This window comes from Arvicanthis niloticus, chromosome 2 (genome assembly GCF_011762505.2).
Source record: "Arvicanthis niloticus isolate mArvNil1 chromosome 2, mArvNil1.pat.X, whole genome shotgun sequence".
In the NCBI taxonomy this organism is placed as follows: Eukaryota; Metazoa; Chordata; class Mammalia; order Rodentia; family Muridae; genus Arvicanthis; species Arvicanthis niloticus.
In genome coordinates, this window is record NC_047659.1 from 93,594,037 (window position 1) to 93,613,177 (window position 19,141).

Here is a 19,141-nt window from a genome sequence, read left to right on the forward strand (position 1 = left end):
CTTACTTGAGCTGAGAGGCCCAGCAGCAGCATTGTTTGAAACACGGACACTTGACAGTAGACATGCCACTGTACCTCACTTGATTCAGTCCCTCAAAGGGGATGTGTGAGTTAACTTAGAGGAGAGCTAAGGAAAGCTGCACCTTTTTAGAAAACAAGGAACATGAGGGACTTAACCTGGCAGCTCATCATGCCGTGGCAAGTAATTGGTTATCTCCTGCAAAACAGTTTGTTCTTGTAAATGGTTGACACAGTGTCTCCTCCTCATAATATCTTGTACAGCAGGATTGTTCTCCAAACAAACAGAGCAAGTAAAATACGTATGTATATGTATGTGCGTATATTCAGAGGTTGGGAGAGGGGGAGGAGGACAGTTTATTTTATGTTAAGCAACTGACCCTGTGACTGGGCGGTCTGGAAAGCTCTGGGCTTGCAGGGCAGGGCAGCAGTCTCTGGCAAGCTTTCTGTGTTGGAGTCTTAGGGAAGTTCCTCCTTTGGTCTTTTCCCAAGGGTTTTACTTGATTGGATGAGGCCTGTCTACTTTATGGAGGGTAATCTGGTCCACTCAGGGTCTATTGATTTAAATGCTAACTGTACCATAAGACCCTTGAAAGAGCCCTGCCTTGTGAGCAAACTCTGCATGGACATTTGACCATGCAGCAGGATATCTAACCCATCTGGAGTCAGCATGCACAGACCGCAGGGACCGTCACGCTCAGTTCCTTTGCTATGTTCAAGCTGTTCTGTGGCTTCCTAGGCGTAATTAGGCTCTCTGTTTAGCTTGTTTTCCTTTGTAATCTCAATTCTGTACCTGACTGTGAGAACCCAGCTCTTCCCAGTCCTGAGGGAACTGCTTGAGCTTGTGAGAGCCGTGGAAACCTCACCTTTCCCTCACGTGTGTCTTCTGTCTCCATTATCTCAGATGTGTTACTAAAGATGCATTCGGTGGGGATCTGCGGCTCGGATGTTCACTACTGGGAGCACGGCCGAATTGGGGATTTTGTTGTGAAAAAGCCCATGGTGCTTGGGCATGAAGCTGCTGGAACAGTCACTAAAGTAGGAGCGTCTGTGAAACATCTGAAACCAGGTCAGTAAGTGTCTGAGTGCTTTCGCTGAGAGTACCTCCCGGCTAAGCATTAAGGTAGTGCTGGGTCCCTACATGTAGTGATCTTAACTTCTGCCTCAGAGGGGGCCACAGACCAGGGACAGAAGCAAGTACTTAGTCACAATGTGTGCAGGGATGATCAATGTGTCCTTTCTAACCCCCCGTCCCCTTTGAAAGAGATAGAGAATGTGATGTCGAGAGCCGCACTAGCCCCACATTTGGGCACCAAAAAATGTCTCGGCCAGAGCAAAATGTTGAGGCCCGGGATGCCCGAGTTTGGCAGCCATTGTATCCCGGCCCAAGCTGCCGCTCTGGTCCGCAGGTCGGGGTTCAGCAAGAGAGAGAGTGAGGATGGACTCGGAAGAATGGAGACCAGACAGAGTGTGATTCAATTCCGTTTATTTTTCAGTTTCTCTTCTTTGTCCAAGTCCCAAGTCCTAAGTTCCTAGTTCCTAGTTCCTAGTTGTACTCCCTGAAGTGTCTGATTCTCTCATCCATAGTCTGATTCTCTGATCTCTGTCTGATTCTCCACCGTCTGCCTCTGCCTTTTATATGTCTCACTTTTTTTTTTCTTTTGCTTTTCGAGACAGGGTTTCTCTGTATAGCCCTGGCTGTCCTGGAACTCACTCTGTAGACCAGGCTGGCCTCGAACTCAGAAATCCGCCTGCCTCTGCCTCCCAAGTGCTGGGATTAAAGGCGTGCGCCACCACAGCCCGGCATATGTCTCACTTCTAAGCCACACCTTTTGGTCACACCTTTAATCATGCCCTTAGGTCTTGTCTCTAAATCTGATCTCTACACTTCTAAGTCATACTCTTAATTACACACCTTTAATCTCACACACCTTTAATCTCACACACCCAAGGTATCTAAACCAAGATTATCGGAGTGTGCTCAGCTGTTGTAGGCTATTGTAATCCAAGTCTCATGTCAGGGTATATGGCTCAAGATGGCTGAAAAGCTGATAGCCGCTTTCTGCTAAAAGTCGGCCCCCAACAATGTGAAATAAATCAGAAAAGGGGATTGAAAAAGTATTTCTATCATAAGCTACAAACTGCTTCCATATACTGAAAATCAAGACCTTTTTCATTTAATTTTAATTATTCATTTACTTTTGAGATAGTGCTTCACTCTGTAGCCCAGGCTAGCCCAGAACTTACCTTATAACCCAAGTTGGCCCAGAACTCTATAGTCCACGATATCCTCTATCTCAAGATGATCCTTTTGCCCTGGCCTCCAGAGTACTGTTATAAAAAGCATGGGCTGCCATGCCTGGCCTGCATCATTTCAGTGTGAGTCTATTCCTGTGTAGGCATACTCCTTGTTTTTTTTTTTTTTTTGAGACAGGATTACTTTTTGTAGCCCTGGCTGCCCTGGATTTCTGTAGACCAGGCTGGCCTTGAACTCAGAAATCTGCCTGTCACTGCCTCCCAACTTTTGGGATCAAAGGAGTGTGCCACCATTATCTGGAGTCATGCTGTTTAACCACTGAGTGCCCAGAGACTCCCCCCCTCCCCCCGCCCACCCCTGTTGTGAGAGGATGTATGGTCTCATCGAGGAGTGCACGGTGGGCACGCACATTGGCTTTCCCACAGTAGGGCTATTTCAACCCCACATCATGGAATCTTTGTATTAGAAAGATCTCGATTTTCTTTTCAGAGAGAGGCTCTTTTGGCCCAGTTGGCCTCCATCCTGCTATGTAGCCAAGGATGACCTTAAAGCTTGGCATTTCTCCTTCAATTCTCATCTCAGGCTGCTCTGTGGCTTTAACAGGGCCAAGCCTTATACCCAGCCTTAAGCAGTCAACTAAGTTTTCTTTCATTCCAAAGCTTTTGTTTTATTTAGATAGAAGATCTTGTATTTATTCTGTAAGTTTCCTGCGTATTAACAGTGTACCCTCACTTTTGCCCAGGAACCCAGCAATCCCCAACTTGCCTCTACTTTGTGTCTTTGCCTTTTTTTTTTTTTTTAAGCCAGAGTCCAGTTTGGTCCTGCCTGTTGGACCGTTCACTGATGTGTAGCCATGGCTGCAGTAAGCTCGAGAGTGTGGTAGCTATGGTGTGTCCAGAGGACAGCATTTCACAGCACTCGGGCTCTTCCATGCCTTTCCCTCCCTCTTCCAGTGATCCCTGAGCCGGGGGTGCTGTGCTCCAGATGTCCCACCTAGGGGTGAGCGTGCTAGTCATTTGTTCTTGGCACTTTTTATTTTATTTTATTATTGGATTTTTTAAAATTTACATTCCAAATGTTATCCTCTTTCCCAGTCCCCCCCACCTCCCCCGGAAACCCCCATCCCATCCTCTCTCCCCCTGCTTCTATGACGGTGTTCCCCCACCCACTTCCACCTCCCCGGTCTTTCATTTCCCTATACTGGGGGCACTGAGTCTTCACAGGACCAAGGGCCTCTCCTCCCCTTGATGCTCGACAAGGCCATCCCAAGCCACATAAACGGCTGGAGCCATGGGTCCCTCCATGTGCTCTTTGGTTGGTGGTTTTAGTCCCTGGGAGCTCTGGGGGTCCAGTTGGTTGATGCTATTGTTCTTCCTCTGGGGTTGCAAACCCTTCAGCTCCTTCAGTCCCTTCTCTAACTCTGTTCTTGACACTTTTGTTATGAGTTCCTGCATTACATGCCGACCACTGCAGAGAGAAACCTTTCTGGCCAAGGCTGAGGGAGGGCAGCACTCAGCTATGTGTATAAACATGATATGTAAAAAGCAGCTTGACCACAAACCCATTCAGCTCAGCGGCAGCGGCAGGCTTCTGCCTGGGGCCTGTAGCGTAGCCTTTTTATTTTTATTAAATGGCTAGGAAATCAAATCTAGTCAAACCTGTATTTGATGTCCCAGCATTCTTAGCTGCAGCAGACGGCATCATCCTCCAACACAATGAATTTGTTCTGAACTGTCTAGGTGTAGGTAGCTATTGGTATCAACCTTCCTTTGCACATGAGACCATCAATGGCCTGGAGACGACTTCAAATTAATTGGAGGAAGTTTGGGTTTGGTAGGAGGCGCTGTAAAATAGTGTAGTTTCTGAACCCAGATACAAAGAGGGATTAGTCAACTTTGAAGTTAACCATTGTCTCACTTAGGAGTCTTAAATCAAGACCTATGTTCACTGGTAATGCAAGTTGGAAAAGCCTGTGGTGATACAGGCTCATCCCACAGTGGAAGGCTCTTACCTTCCAGCAGTCAACCAATGACTAGTTCCTTCCTGTTGGACCAAGTTCTCTAAGTTCTAGCAAGTATTTAATCAATGTCTGCTATGGGTTCAGACTTGGGTCAGGTGCTTTGAGAAATGGGAAGAAAAAAAAAAAACAACTCTGATTTATAGATCTGACGAGAGAGACCAGACATTAGAACTGCCAACAACACTAATTATTGGAGAAAAAAAGTATATAGTTGGGGGTCAAGGAAAGGACACAGAGGTGGTTAAAAAAAGTTCATAGATATGGGTCTTGGAGCTGGATATATGACAAGAATAATTATAAACAGAAGAAGAAAGATTGTATGCAATGCTTGTTGTTCATTAAACAGCAACGCATGTAATTATCTAATTCTTGAGAAAATGCCACGAGGTACACATTATCAGCTTTATTAATAGATACAGACACTGGAATGTGGTTCTTGCCCAGGGTCACACACTGGCTAGTCTCAGAGTTGGCTGGCATGCCACCCTGTTTGATCTGGCTCGAGTGAAGTTTTGAACCAATGAGCTGTCTGTCATCTGAGATTTGAGAAGGTTTCATTTTGAGCTAGTGAAGAGGGTCAGACCAATAAAATGACACAGGTCAAGTAATGTGTCTGGATTCTCACGCATCGATTCTCAGGACAGCTGTTTTCCTATGGGGAGTTGGTAGAGATGAAAAAAAAATGTATACCCCTCTTAAAAGACTCTTCAAATGAGAATTTCCATGTTGTCGTAATGTGCTGATGACTAGGAGGTAAAATCAGACAATGTACACGTCCAGTTGAATGTTAAGTTGAGTATATTTTCCTTAATAATGAATTGTTCCACGAGCAGCAGAAACAGCAGAGGGTGGGAGCAGATGAGGAGGTCAGGCAAGTTGAGAACTACATCTTCAAAGCCATTGGGATTTCTGTGGACCCTTTGTGTTTTTAGAATATAAAGCTTTATTTTTTAAGTTTAAATTTTTATGTGTGTGTGCGTTTTGTCTACATGTGTGTCTATGCACCATGTGCACGCCTGGCGCCTATGAAAGCCAGAGAGAGTGTCAGATCCCCTGGAACTGGAGTTACAGGTATTTGTGAGCTGGTTGTGAGCTGGGAATTAAGGCTGGCTCCTCTATTGGAGCAGCCAGTGCTCTTAAATGCAGAGCTCTTTCCAGGCCTTCCCCAACCCCGTTTCTAATTATGGCAAAATATATATGAAACAGCTAACTTACTAATCTTAAGGTACTCTCTCAATTTAAATGAGGAGTCAAGATATTCATAAAAATTATCTAGAAAACAGGAGATAACCAGTAGTCTACCAACAAGAGAATAGCTTAGTTCTCAGTGCTGTGCGCGGTGCTCACAGGATGGAATACTATTCAGTCACACACACACACACAAAAAAAAAAACAAAACAAAAGAGGAATAAACAATTGATCTATAAGGTGTGTTAACCTAAAAGCATACTTAATAAAAAGCCAGGTGCAAGGAATATGTGCCACGTAGTCTCCATAACACAGTGCTGATCCATAACAAAAAACTCAGAGTCTCAGGTGTCTTGGGCTGGAGTGGGAGACAAGAGGATGAAGGTTCTAAAGCACTGAGAGAGCTGTGTGTCACCACACACTGATAATATAATCCCAGCACTCAGAAAGCTGAAGCACAGAGATTGCTGAGAGCTGAAAGCCAGCTTGACTTATGAGTGAGACAGATCTCAGATGGTGTGGGGAGGCCGGAGGAAGAGGAAAGGGAGGAGAGAAGAGAAAGCACTGAAAGGTCGAAAGGTCGGCATTGCCTATGACACCAGGGTTCCCAGAGGGGAGGCTCTTGATGCTGGGTCCCACATCTGTCTCCGGCCAGTGGGCGAGCATGCCTGCAGAGCATTTCTGCTCCTGCTCCCATTTTCAAAGGCTGGAAAGCAGAACCAGACCCAGCAGGCTTGAGGTTCAGCTTCTGTTCTTAAGTGTGGCACCATCTGTGTTCTTCTTTCCAGGAGATCGGGTTGCTATCGAGCCTGGCGTTCCCCGAGAAATAGATGAATACTGCAAGATCGGCAGATACAATCTGTCACCATCGATCTTCTTCTGTGCCACACCCCCGGATGATGGGAACCTCTGCCGCTTCTACAAGCACAGTGCTGACTTCTGCTACAAGTCAGTGCCCAGAGCCTCGCTGTAACCCTGGGAGGCCTTTCTGTTTCATTGGTTGGTTCCTTACAGCAAACAACTTCTTTAACATACATACATACATACACACATACACACATACACACATACACACATACACACATACACACATAAGTAGCGGGGAGAGACTTACTATGTATTTCTGGCTAACCCCAAACTCTTAGAGATATAGTTTAGGATAACTAACCTCAGACTCAGAGACCTGCCTGTTTCATGTACCACCACATGCAGCTCAGCAATACTTTTAATTACAAGACATTAAAGGCGGGCCTTTCTCTTCTTGGTGGCATTGAGGGAAGATAGCCAGCCTGGGGTTCAGTTTGACTCACAGTGATCTTTCAGTTTAACTTCTCATTACCTGTATCAGTAATAAAAGATCATCACCAAAATCACGTACCTCTTCAGCCATTCTGGACAGAACTGGTTATAACCAAGTCCACTACAACCACAGGAAGGAAAACTATAGCTAGGTATGATATCACACCGCTTTAATCCCAGCACTCTGGAGGCAGAAGAAGACTTAGTTTATATGTAGGTAGTTGAGGCCAGCCAGAGTCACATGTCATGCATATGGTGCAGGGCATGAGTCCTGGCCGCTAGGTCCATCCCTTCCTTGTGTCTTTGGGGAGATGATCTGACCTTCTGCTTTCGTTAACCAGCAGAAGGCAACACATGGGAAGTTATTATCATTACTCCATATATAAGCTTGTACACAGTCAGGCTTTTCATGCCTAGTGAATGATGAATGGCAATAGGTGAGAACCATTGTTGTAGTTGAATGCTAGGCTTAGCCGAGGCAGAAGAAAGCTAATGACCCAAGGCACACATCACAGCCAAGGTGCCAACTGCCCTTTCCTTGCCTGGAACAGTTTTGCTCAAAAAGATACTTCTGAGAGAAAAGCAAGGGGCCACATACTGTACCTTGGAGCCCTAGGCTGCTGGCAGGTCATTCCTCTTACCAATCCAAGTTTTCTTCCTGTCTAGCTCTATCCCAGAGGCAGCTCTCAGCCAGTACGGGGCTTGTGTGACAGAGACTGAATGTGTCAAGCGCTGGGGGTGGTCTGCTGGATCTAAGAGGCTTTTTTTGTTGTTGTTTTCCTTTTTTTTTTTCTTCACTATTTTGGTTCCTCCTCCTCATCTTCGTCCTCTTCCTTCTTTTCTTCAACAAGATCTTACCATATAGTCCAGGCTGGCCTGTAACTGACTACGAAGTCCAGGCCAACATCAGACTCATGGCAGTCCTTCTGCTTTGGCTGCTCAAATTGCTCAGCTTGCAGACATGCACACCACAGCTAGCTAGATCTGAGATTTTCTAGTACTCCCTGAAAGTTCAGAGAAGAGACCCAGGCTAGAGATCTTGTGGTGATGACTGAGGTCAGCACCTCTCAGCAAGGGATTCCTGAAACAGCTCATTTTTTTTTTCTGGGTCCTTTGCCAAGTCAAGCCTCAAACAGCCTTTCATGGAAGTCAGAGGAACACAGTGGTAACGCTCAGAACTGAACAGAGGTCTCTGCCACTTGCTCACTTGACCTTGAGCAAGAACTTTAAGGTTTAGAATCCTCAGTATCCTTCCTTGCCTGTAAAATGGGCATCATAATAGTATCTCCCTCACAGAATAGCTGGAAGAATCAATGACAAGTGTATCAGGTGTTCTTCCTGTCACACGGCAGATGACGCTAAGATAGGCCTTAGCCCCTAAGATAGTCTTGAGGTTTGAGGGTGGAGGTCCAGGATGAAGCCTGAGAGAGAACAGAGGCATAGCTGGGACTGGCATGGGGGTGAGTTTTAGGATGGTGTGTGGGGTGTGATATTCTGTTTATAGGTGGTCTTGGCAGATCTGAGGAGAGCCTCTAGGGACCTTTCCTCCAAGGCTTCTGCCTCTGCTCCATGGAGCTCTGCCCCAAGCCTTCCTCTCTGATCCTGTTTCTGAGGACCACAGTGCCACTACCTCTGCATTTCCTACCCCATATCATCCGGCATTCAGCTCTCTTTCTCTACCTTTCTGTCCCCTTCCAGACCCTATCTGTCCTCTGAACCCTATTGTAAAAATCTACCAGATTGGCTGTCCTCTATCTAGTGTTTTTAAGTTACAAAAGGCTCAGGTCAAGGAAACCCATAGTCCTCATTCTGAGGGACTGTGACCCTGGTCAGTGGTTGGAGGGGCTGCTCTCAGACTCCTGGTCTTCTGCCTGTGAGCTTGGAGCCTTGCTCTCAGCTGGGCACAGGTATAACCAGGCAGCACCTGACAGAGCACTCAGACTCTGGCCGTTCCCTACCCCCCCCCCCCCAACCTCATTTCTTATGCTACAGCCTAGAGCCAATCCTCGATCTGTGGGAGAATGTGAATGGGCAGGCAGTTGTGTCTGCGAATGTGTGTATGTGTGTATGTGTGTGGAAGCGGGAACTAAGTGACCACTGGATAATGGGGAACCAGCAGGAATGAAATAGGAGCCACTTGAGCCACAAGGCAGCTGATGTGGGCCAAATGAGGGCAATCAGGACTCCTTGGCTTGAGTCTCCAAAATCTTGTCACAGTTTTAGTTTTTGTCTCCTGAAGAACAAAGTGAAAATAAGGCCTGCCCTGCCTGGCTGGCAGTGTCGTCCTGAGGGTTAAGTGAGGAAGCATCCTTCTGTGCCAAGCCTCCCACAAACACTCACTGTCACCATCATGGAATGGTGGATGCGGTTGCGGGCTCAGAAGAGAAACTGAGAACCTGGTGGTGAAAGTGACGCAGCATTCTGTGGGCGCTGTGGGACAGTTCATGGGGCAGCTAGGGATACATGAGGAGGATGGGTAACAGAGGGATGCTCACCATTAACTCACTGCTTGGCAAAGTGCGTATTAGAAAGCTGTGGTGTGCACCGGTGCTTGTGTGCAGGTTCTAGGTTACTGGGTTCAGTCCCTAGCACTTGAAAAAAAAGATCCCCAGAAACCATGTGTTCACTGAACTCTGAAGTGATTTTGCCAAAGAAATTTACTTCCTGGGGGCAGAATGGCATGGCTTCAAGGGCAACCATCTGGCTTCTAATCGAAATCCTTTAATTCTCACTTGGAATTTCTGAGATTAGCCATTTAACCCTTGCAGCCTAATTTCTTTCTCAGTAGACTCTGTGTGTGTGTGTGTGTGTGTGTGTGTGTGTGTGTGTCTGTCTGTCTGTCTGTTGAGGGGGTCTGGGGGTGCTAATAGCAACTACCACTGAATCATTCTAATAGTGCCGTGAACAAACATTTATGTGCTCACCTATCACATTGCTATACACACAAGTCAGGGTTCAAATGTTAACTGATGGCTTAGGCAAATGCAGTGTAATACTGGTGACAGTATTACAGTAGCATTGCTGCGGTATGACAGTGTAGAACTGATAGCATCATCAGTACCCTGAGAGTCAGAGACCCTAACTGTGAATGTTGGATTACTTCTCAGGCTTCCTGACAATGTTACCTTTGAAGAAGGGGCACTGATTGAGCCTCTGTCTGTGGGGATCTATGCCTGCCGTCGAGGTTCAGTTTCCCTGGGGAACAAGGTCCTTGTGTGTGGAGCTGGTAAGACAGAGGGTTCGTGGCTATGGATTCACTGGACAGGAATGTAGAGACCCCTTCCCTCTCTCATTCCTTCTCCAAGAGTTGGGTTTGACGCTAGACACTTTCTGGGAAGGAGAGGGTTAGATAGTCTAGCTCAGTGGTCAGCACTGGGCTAAATAAAGGAAATATCCAAGGGGATGTAGCGGCACACATCTGCATCTTGGCACCTGGAGGCTGAGGCAGGAGAATTTCTATGTATTCCAGATCAGTCTGAGCTATACCATGAGATCCTATCTCTAAAAGGTCAAAGAAACGAGTGAACATCTGTGAGCATGGTAGTAACTAACATTTGATTTCACAGGGAATATAACTCTTTATCAATTTAGCAATAAATACATCTTGCAATCATTTCTGAACCCTTGATAGAAACTAGGGAAATGTTTGTGGGAGTAAAGGGAAGAACTCACAAGTCACACAAGAGAAATGACAGGCTTGCCCTTCTGCAAAGGGAGTGGGTAGGCCCTGGCACAGGAGGGAGTCTGACACTGACCAGGGCCCTGTTCCAGCTCCCTGTCTTCTCCCATCTCTTGCTTCTGGCTATTTGAAACAAGCCTCAGAGGCCTCAGAGGCCAAATAATTCTGGGTTTTTAATCGCTGGTAACCCAGACACATATATGCACATGCATGCTTACACACACACATACACACACAGAGAGAGAGAGAGAGAGAGAGAGAGAGAGAGAGAGAGAGAGAGAGAGAGAGAGTCATTCATAGCCCATTACTCTCAGTGAGCCTGAGAGAACCACTGTTAATATTTTTGTGCAGAATCAGCTTTAGTTTTATGGGTTTTTGTTTTTAAGTGTTTTGCTTTGCTTTCAGCAGTGTAGCTGGGTAGTTGGATTTGCTTTCACATTCATGATGTTCCTGCTTCAGCTGCCTAAATGCTGGAAACACCAGTGTGTGTTACCATCCCTGGCTAGGCTTTGCATGTGCCTTAAGACTTAAAAATAGAGTCTTGCTAATATAGCTCAAGCTAGCCTTGAACTTACAACCTTACCTCAGCCTCCTGATGGCTGGGATTATAGCTTTAGGCCACAGAAGCGTACGCTCCTTTAAACAAAAAAGTACCCCCCTGGGCTCAGCTGGTAAAGGTACCTACCACTAAATCTGTGCTTAGCTCAGTTCTGGGGACCCACACAAAGAAAGAACCAAATTCTGCAAATTGTCTTCTGACCTCTACATGTGTGTCATGATTCATAAACATGCTTGCACACATGTACACATGCACAGACACCATAAATAAATGCAATAAGAAAACCACAGTTCTGTATATATTTTAAGTCAATAGCTATAAAGTTATAGCATAATCTTTGAAGCTGTGCAGTAACCTACACATAGTACCTGCAACTAGTCTCCCAGACATTTTAGGTGTTCCTTGTGTTTTGCTTTCTGGGGGAAATACACAAAGGGGTAGTGTACAAAAAAACAAACTCAAAAAGTATTCCTTATTGCCTTATGTGGGGCTTTGTTTTATGTCAAAATCACAGTGCCATCTAGCAAACAAATACCAATGTAGTGGGGTGGGTCAACCCAGGGACCCACCTCAAGGAAGAGGGATGCTTGGAGCGTCCTGGAAGAATGTGACTCACCCTGAGCAGGGGTTGTGTATGTTCTCCTGAAGTCGGGGTCAGGGAAACACATGCAGACCTTCTGGTGCCTACTGTCTGGTGCTTTTAAATTCTCTACAGCAGTGCCTAAGAGAAAGGAAACTTCCTAGCTCTGAAGAGTAAGGGATCAACCAGAACTTACTGCTAAGAACATGTTTTAGTAAGAGAACAATCCTTCATTTGTGCACATCTATGTTCATGAACAGTTTTAAAAATCTTATTGTATGCCAGGCACTTGGATAGACACTAGCAAGACACACGTACAAAACATAGTTCCTGTCTGGGGCTCAGGCAGGGAAAAAGTTGATGCTTTTAGAAACACACAAACTTCTCCATTCTTTTATTTGTCCAGGCCCAGTTGGAATAGTCACTTTGCTTGTAGCCAAAGCAATGGGAGCTGCTCAAGTGGTGGTGACTGGTAAGATGGGTTTCTTTTCTTCCTCTTTCTCTTAGAGATCTGTCTACCTCTGCCTTCTGAGCACTGGGATTAAAGGCATGGCTACCACATCTGGTGGTAAGGTTTTCTTCTGTTTAAATCTCTTGAGCTGGAAACAACTGGACTTGAAGCCAGCAAAGGGCCTCGTTCTCTGCTGTTGCTAAAAAAGGAAATGCCTTACTTCACTGTTTCAGAAATCAAGAGTCTAAGATTGAGCCACCTTATTAGTCTGGTCTCTCGTGAAGGCCCCATGGTGGATGGCATCACAATGACAGGAGCATGTGGTGAAAGCAGGAAACCAGATAGATCCAGACCCTGGTACTCTCAGAAGAACACTGGTCTCTTTCCTGGGACCAGTGCACAGGTCCCAGCTCTTAAAGGTTGTGCTAGCTCAGATCTCCATGCTGCATAGCAAACCTTGTGTGGGCTTTTAAGGGATAAACCACAGCATGTTCTGAAGTACAGATCCCTAAAAGAGCTTCTCCCTGCTGTCTCCTGGGTTCGAGAGCTGAAAAGCCTGTCCAGGAGTGACCAACTCAGGGCCCAGAAATAGTCGCTTTTGTGAAAGGAGAAGGTAGCTGTTGTAGAGAGGAAAATGTGGTCCCTCACACTACCCTCTTAATGCTAAGCAGAGGCTCATGCTTGGTCTGTCTGACTACCCTTAGATGGCAAACATGGTGTGTGTGTGTGTGTGTGTGTGTGTGTGTGTGTAGCTATGTAGAGTTGTAGTGTGTGTGAGGCTGGGTAGAGGTGTTTTGTATATGTAAAGGGTGTCTATAAATGTGTGTACATGTGTAGCACATAGTAGGCAGTGTGTAGGGTTGGGTGTGTTAAGCTCAGCAGCTTCACCCCTTTCCTTGCACTGGAGATTGCTGCATCGGGTCTTATACGTCCATTTTATTTTCTTCCTAGTCTATTCCTTGACTTCTCCATTTGAAATAATTTGTGCTTGCCTTTAGACCTATCTGCTTCTCGGTTGACCAAAGCCAAGGAAGTTGGAGCAGACTTTACCATCCAGGTTGCCAAAGAGACCCCTCTGGAAATTGCCAGTAAGGTGGAAAGTCTGTTGGGGAGCAAGCCAGAGGTCACCATTGAATGCTCAGGAGCGGAGTCCTCCATCCAGACGGGCATCTATGTGAGTGAGCTGAGGCAGCTCACCAGTGGCCAGTGTGCAGCTTAGGGCGCAGGGGTGGTGTAGATAGGAAGGGGCAGCAGGGAGGCTGTTCTGCCATCAGGCTCCACTAGACTGTTATCTGACTTCGTTTTCCTACCTTTTATATGAACTCGATTTGAGTGCTCACTGAGCCCTAACGAGGCTGGAACGTCAAAAGCAGACACACATGCCGCTTCAGGATGGGTTGCTGTTAGTGTCACACGAGTACCTGGGAAGCAATGCTCTTGGCAGTCATCAGCAGGATAATCAGAACTGTGCCTTTGTCGGGTGGGAGATTCCCGTATTGTTTTATTGAGGAAACCTAGTCTTTGAGTCATTGATACCAAGCCACAGTTAATAATTCAGTTAGTCACAACAGTGAGATGAATTTTTCAATGCCACAGTTGGTAACTGAGGTGCTGTCTTCCAGAAGCAGGGCAGATAAACTGTTGCTGCCTGATTCACCCCTCAGGTCCCACCCCACTAGCGACTTATGGGAAACACTGAGGGAGTTGGGGTGGGGGAAGGTGTGGCGGTGACAGGGCAAAGTACAGGGAAAGGAGGAAAGACAAGCCCTCTATGGCACTCTGATGATGATGCCTCTGTGCCTTAGTAAGTCCTGAAATCAGTTTTCAGTGGGAAAGTCCGGGAGACTGCTTCCAAGTACCCAGGTCCTAAGTGCCTTGAATCAGGATCAAGAGTCAGGCTTTACTCACTGGATGGGAAGGAGTGGACAAGCAGCTGTGGGGTGGGAGGGCCTGAGCTGGGAGGAGCTCCTGCCTCTACCTTGAGGACCTTCTTCCCCTCTGGGCCATGGGCTTCCACTGGGCTTCTGAGTCAATGCTAGTTGATGCATGGGGCGTTTGCAGCATGTGAGAAATTCAGGGAGGCTGACACCTCTAGCTGTTGCAGGCCCTCGGGCCTGGAACACATGCAGCATTGCCATGTTTCTTCCTACCGAGATGCTTAGTGTCACAGAAGTAGCAGGAGGGATGACATGAGCAAGTGTGCTGTCCTGAGTTTCTGCTGCAGTCTTTGTTTTAGACACATTGCAGGTTGTGGCAACAAGGAAGTTATGTCTGCCATCTACAGGTGGCTAGCAGGCCAGTGGTGTCACACCACAGAGAGGCAGTGAGACTTAATGCATGTGGCTGTCCTTCCTCTAACACCCTGATATTTGGGGATAGATGTCACCTTCCATAGTTGATGCTGCAGGCCAGTTGCCAGGCAACCTGAGGATGGCATAGAGGTGATCTGAGTTACTCCCCAGGCATGACTCATGTCCTCCTGACATGGTTATGGAGCCATCATGCAGAAGGTATGGCAACCCCTCCAATGAGTGCAACAGGCAGGAGTACCAAATAGGGACCTGCAGCCTTCCTGCCTGGGAGGTGACTGGGTGCTGTTTGTGAATGTAGATGCCCTTGGGTAGAACTGATGGCATCTCTTAGTATATCGACCACACCCACAGTGGGCTGGCAGTTTGAGCATTCATTGGCCTGTGGCTAGCATACTGCTGACCCTTGCTACTGGGACTAGCCAGCAGGTTCTTCCTCATTGTCAATGAGGGCAGTTCCCAAGTGGGGAAACCATTTTCCTGGAAAAGTCAATCAAGAGTTTTCTGTGACTCAGCTCACAGCTTTGACCTCTCACCGCTCTCGAGCAGGGACAGCAATATTTTTTTCCATTTCACACATATTCCTGAGTGGTTTGTAAAGATTTCTGCACTTCAATGAAAACAGAAAACAGCCAGATGTTGAGTGCACCCGAGTGCCAAACACTGTGGTTAAATGTTGAGTGCACCTGAGTGCCAAACACTGTGGTTAAATGTTGAGTGCACCCACCCGAGTGCCAAACACTGTGGTTAAATGTTGAGTGCACCCGAGTGCCAAACACTGTGGCTGTTGCTCATGAGCTGCTATCTGAGGAACTGCATTCAGGGTTGTGCTGCTCAGAGTCTTGATGCCAGCAGCCTGGAGTGCCACCTCTCATCTGGGCACTGCAGGCCCCTGCCCTGGCATTTCTTAAGACTCCATCAGAAGGGCTGGCCGTGCACATTCTTGTAGCTTTTTTTTTTCCTTTGGTAATTCTCAAAATGGTCACGTGTCTGATCAGCTTGTCGGTTTTCCTGTGGCAGGGACCACAGCATGCCGTGGGGCGGGGCCAGCACTGTTCTTCTTACAGGGCATACATGGAGGTATTCTCCTTCCTCCAACACGCTTCCGGGAGGGAGTGATTCACTGGAGTCTAATTTCATGATGTTAGCAGATGCTGGATTTCCAGATAAATATTTAGGGAAGACAAAAATTCATTATGCCCAATGCTTTTGAGGTAAAAGACAAAATGGTTCTTGTTAGGCTTCATGGGTGAAGCTGTTTTCAAACCACAGATTCCCCAGCCTGTTTGTGTGGTGATGTGGATGACACTGTTGAGCCACAGAATTCAGTCGCCTGCTTTGTGTGATGGCCGCAGTTTTCTCCCTACTGCTGAACTCAGAGTGTGGCTCCCTATTTTCATTTTATTTTTTGAGATGTGGGGGGTCTCAATTATGTAGCCCTGACTGTCTTGGCCCTCACTCTATAGCCCACACTTGTCTTGAACTCTCGGCAGCCCCGTGCATCAGCCTCCTTGGTGCTGAGTGTGGCACTGTGCCCACCCAATAACTGACTGTTCCTAATGTCTCTTCTCCATCTGCCACCCTTACATTGCTGGATCTTCAAAAGATGGTTTTTGCCTGCTGCTCTGTTGGGTTTGGGTGGTGTGCTGAAGAGTAGTTTGGCAGTGTAACAGGAACCACTTGTTATACTGGTCTTGTCTGGACCGTCTATATATCCTGTTTTTCTGTTTTTATTCCTTCCTTAGGCCACTCACTCTGGTGGGACCTTGGTGATTGTGGGGATGGGCTCTGAGATGATCAAATTGCCCCTAGTGCACGCAGCTGTGCGGGAGGTGGACATCAAAGGCGTGTTTCGATACTGCAACACGTGAGTATGCTTAGGGTGATCGAAGGTGGCCAGCATGCCCAAGACAGGTCCCATGTAGCCTCTGTTCATGTTTACTCATGAGGGCTATTCCCTGACCACATAGGGCTGTTAGGAGAGAGCATGTACTTCTTCCTCAGAGGGAGGAATAGACAGGGATAGACTTGGATCTTCATCACTGAGGCCTTCCTCCTCTTCATTTCCTAAAGACTTGTTCTCCCCATTTAATGCAAATAAGGAATCAGTCTTGGGGAGAGTCGCTTCTCTCCCACCTCACACATACTCTACTGCTCCCCAGTGTGTGCAGTAAGGATGCACTTTCTGGAGCATACTTCCCAGTGATGCTATTCCCAGCTTAAAGCTCCATGCCCTCAGCAGAGCACCCACTTTACATTCTAGTCTGCCAGGCTGGGCTGCTAATTGGTGCAAATGGATTATCTTGGACCTGTCCCACTATTTCCCTGATGCTTTACTTGTGGTTTTTGTATTGGCATCCATAGTATAACTTAGGCATCCATGAAAAAGAACTTCTAGGCTTTATGGCACGTGTCTGTCACGAGAAGAGGAGTTAGAAACATGGATGGGGTGACTGAAAATAGTCTCTGTACCAGCAGATTGCAGCCAACAAGGCTCTGTCACTCTAAAGGTGACCTTACAGAAGCACTAAACTAGAAATAAATATGGTTGAGCAGTTTTTGAACTTAGTACTTTGGGTGGTGGGAGGAGACCTGACTCTTCCTGAAGGTTAATGGAATGCCTGTGATCTCTTACAGGTGGCCGATGGCGATTGCCATGCTTGCATCGAAGACTTTGAATGTTAAACCCTTAGTTACCCATAGATTTCCTCTGGAGAAGGCTGTAGAAGCCTTTGAAACAGCCAAAAAGGGAGTGGGGCTGAAAGTTATGATCAAGTGTGACCCCAGTGACCAGAACCCCTAAATGTGAATTGATCTATGCTCTCAGCCCACTCTCTCAGCATCTAAGGGCTAAACGGCTAGAAGTGGGGGCCATTAATGCAGAACTTTCTTTTGAATGTTAAAATAATAAAACTGCAAGCCAAGAGCCTTAGAGGAGTTGGTGTGCCTTAAAGACAGAAGTAGGGACACCTTGGGGGACCTTGCAGCCAGAGTGAGATGCTTACACTGAGGAGAGTCTAACACAAAGAGTCTGGCAGACAGGTCCTGGGAATGTTCTTTCTCTAGTACCTTCTTTGGGTGAGGAGGCAAAGCATGCTCTTGTCCATGTTCCACTGTGGCTGCCAGGACGTGGGGTTGACTTAGGAAGAAACGGCTTTATTAACTTGGAAGTGGCCCCGGGGCTGAAGTTTCAGTCAGCTGTTCAGAGAACAGTGTTTCTTGAGCTAAGTGTCATTTATTTGAGGAGAGTAAGAAATGGAACTTGCCTTCTGGATCCAGTCAAGGAACTGATCATAAGAATAAGACAAATCTCAGATGAGGTACACTAGCTTACATCCCCAGATGTGGAAAGAATAAGGGCACTCAGCTCTGCCCGAAGACCACCTGTGCCTCAGCTCCTAAGAATTCTGTCGTTACATTTGCAAAGTGGAGGCCCACCTTCCCGACACTGCTCATTCATGATCAGGAGCAGTACCCGTTGTTAGTCCCCTAACTCATACAAGAGGGCCACAGGAGGGCTTGCGTTTCCCACTCACAGGATGAGACTCCTCTCCCAGGCTCACTCACAGGCAATTATTATCCCATTCCACTCAGCTATGGCTCTCGGAAGATGCTCCCCTTCTCAGCTGGGTAAGGTTGGTGATATCTGTTGGGAGGGTATCACACAGTGTAATTTCATCATAGGGCTTTTCTTTATAAGATTTGGGTCCAAATCACACCCTTTGAGATCGTAAGATAATCAGGAAGTACATAGTAACTGACGTGCCTCCGGCTGCAGTCTGTAACCCTCCTCTTCACCTACAAGTAGGGGACGTGAAGAAAAGTGATCTCTGCTGGAGAAGATGAGGGCCAAACCTGAGCTTTCTCAAACTGCTTCACATAATAAACTCTGTCGCTGGTGTCGGACTTCATCTGTGGTTTGTGCTTGTTTAAGGAGTAGACTTAGGTTGCCTGTTTCACACAAAGAAGAATAACAAAGTTTTAAGCAGAGGACATATTTTCCATACTAAATATAATACTAAAAGCTACTAGAAACAAACGTGGCAAGTGCATGAGTAAATCTTACAAGTGGAGAAACTGACTCAGGCAAAGTTAGCACAGTGCTTTTCTCTGGTTCTCTGCAGGAGGCAGGCTCATGAGATTTCAGTAGACACTTGCTCTTCCTTCTCAGTCCTAAGTTAGTTACACCAGACTTACCACTTGCCTTCTTTAAGGACTGCCTCCAGCATGGAGATACTTGTTCCTCTAGTTCTCAACCTTTGGATTGTAACCCCTCTGAGAGTTTCCCATTGTATATCCTGCATACCAGATATTTATTACATTATTACTCATAACAGAAAAATTAGTTATGAAGTAGCAACAAAATAACTTTATGATTGGGGGCCACCACATGAGGAACCTTAATAAAGGATTGCAGCATGAGGAAGGCTGAGCACCACTGCTCTAGCAGGAATGAGAAAGGCCCCTCACCTTGGAAGACTTCTCAGAGATGCCTCAGGTGGGGCAGACTTCTCTGTTAAACTTCCAAATAAACTTTTGTTTTCTGGTTGTGTCCCCAAGAAAGGAGCCATAAGAAAAGGTAGCCATGAACACATGTCACTGCCTAAGATTGTGCTTGTGGTGGATCTCCTAAGCTGGTCCTGGCATCTCCATTTTCTGGCTTTTTGAGTTGGGGTTTTTGAGGCCTATAAAGCTATGAAGAGTGGGTGGACTGGCCAGACATAGTTAAGAGATGACATGGTGGTATTTGCCTGTAGTTCCAGTACTTAAAGAGCTGAGGTA

At 46.7% G+C, this 19,141-nt stretch overlaps 1 protein-coding gene across 2 annotated transcripts in view; it reads left to right on the plus strand.

Annotated features, from left to right (window-relative positions):
- Sord (sorbitol dehydrogenase) overlaps positions 1–18,265 on the plus strand; it is a 32,246-nt gene extending 13,981 nt beyond the window's left edge. For both annotated transcript variants that reach the window (XM_034496634.2, XM_076929642.1), the window contains exons 3-9: positions 922–1,086; positions 6,271–6,430; positions 9,889–10,007; positions 12,006–12,071; positions 13,049–13,224; positions 16,105–16,226; positions 16,997–18,265. In XM_034496634.2, coding sequence (XP_034352525.1) covers positions 922–1,086; positions 6,271–6,430; positions 9,889–10,007; positions 12,006–12,071; positions 13,049–13,224; positions 16,105–16,226; positions 16,997–17,162 — 974 coding nt within the window. In that variant the 3' untranslated portion in view covers positions 17,163–18,265. The remainder of the gene's footprint in view (positions 1–921; positions 1,087–6,270; positions 6,431–9,888; positions 10,008–12,005; positions 12,072–13,048; positions 13,225–16,104; positions 16,227–16,996) is intronic.
- The last annotated feature ends 876 nt before the right edge of the window (positions 18,266–19,141 follow it).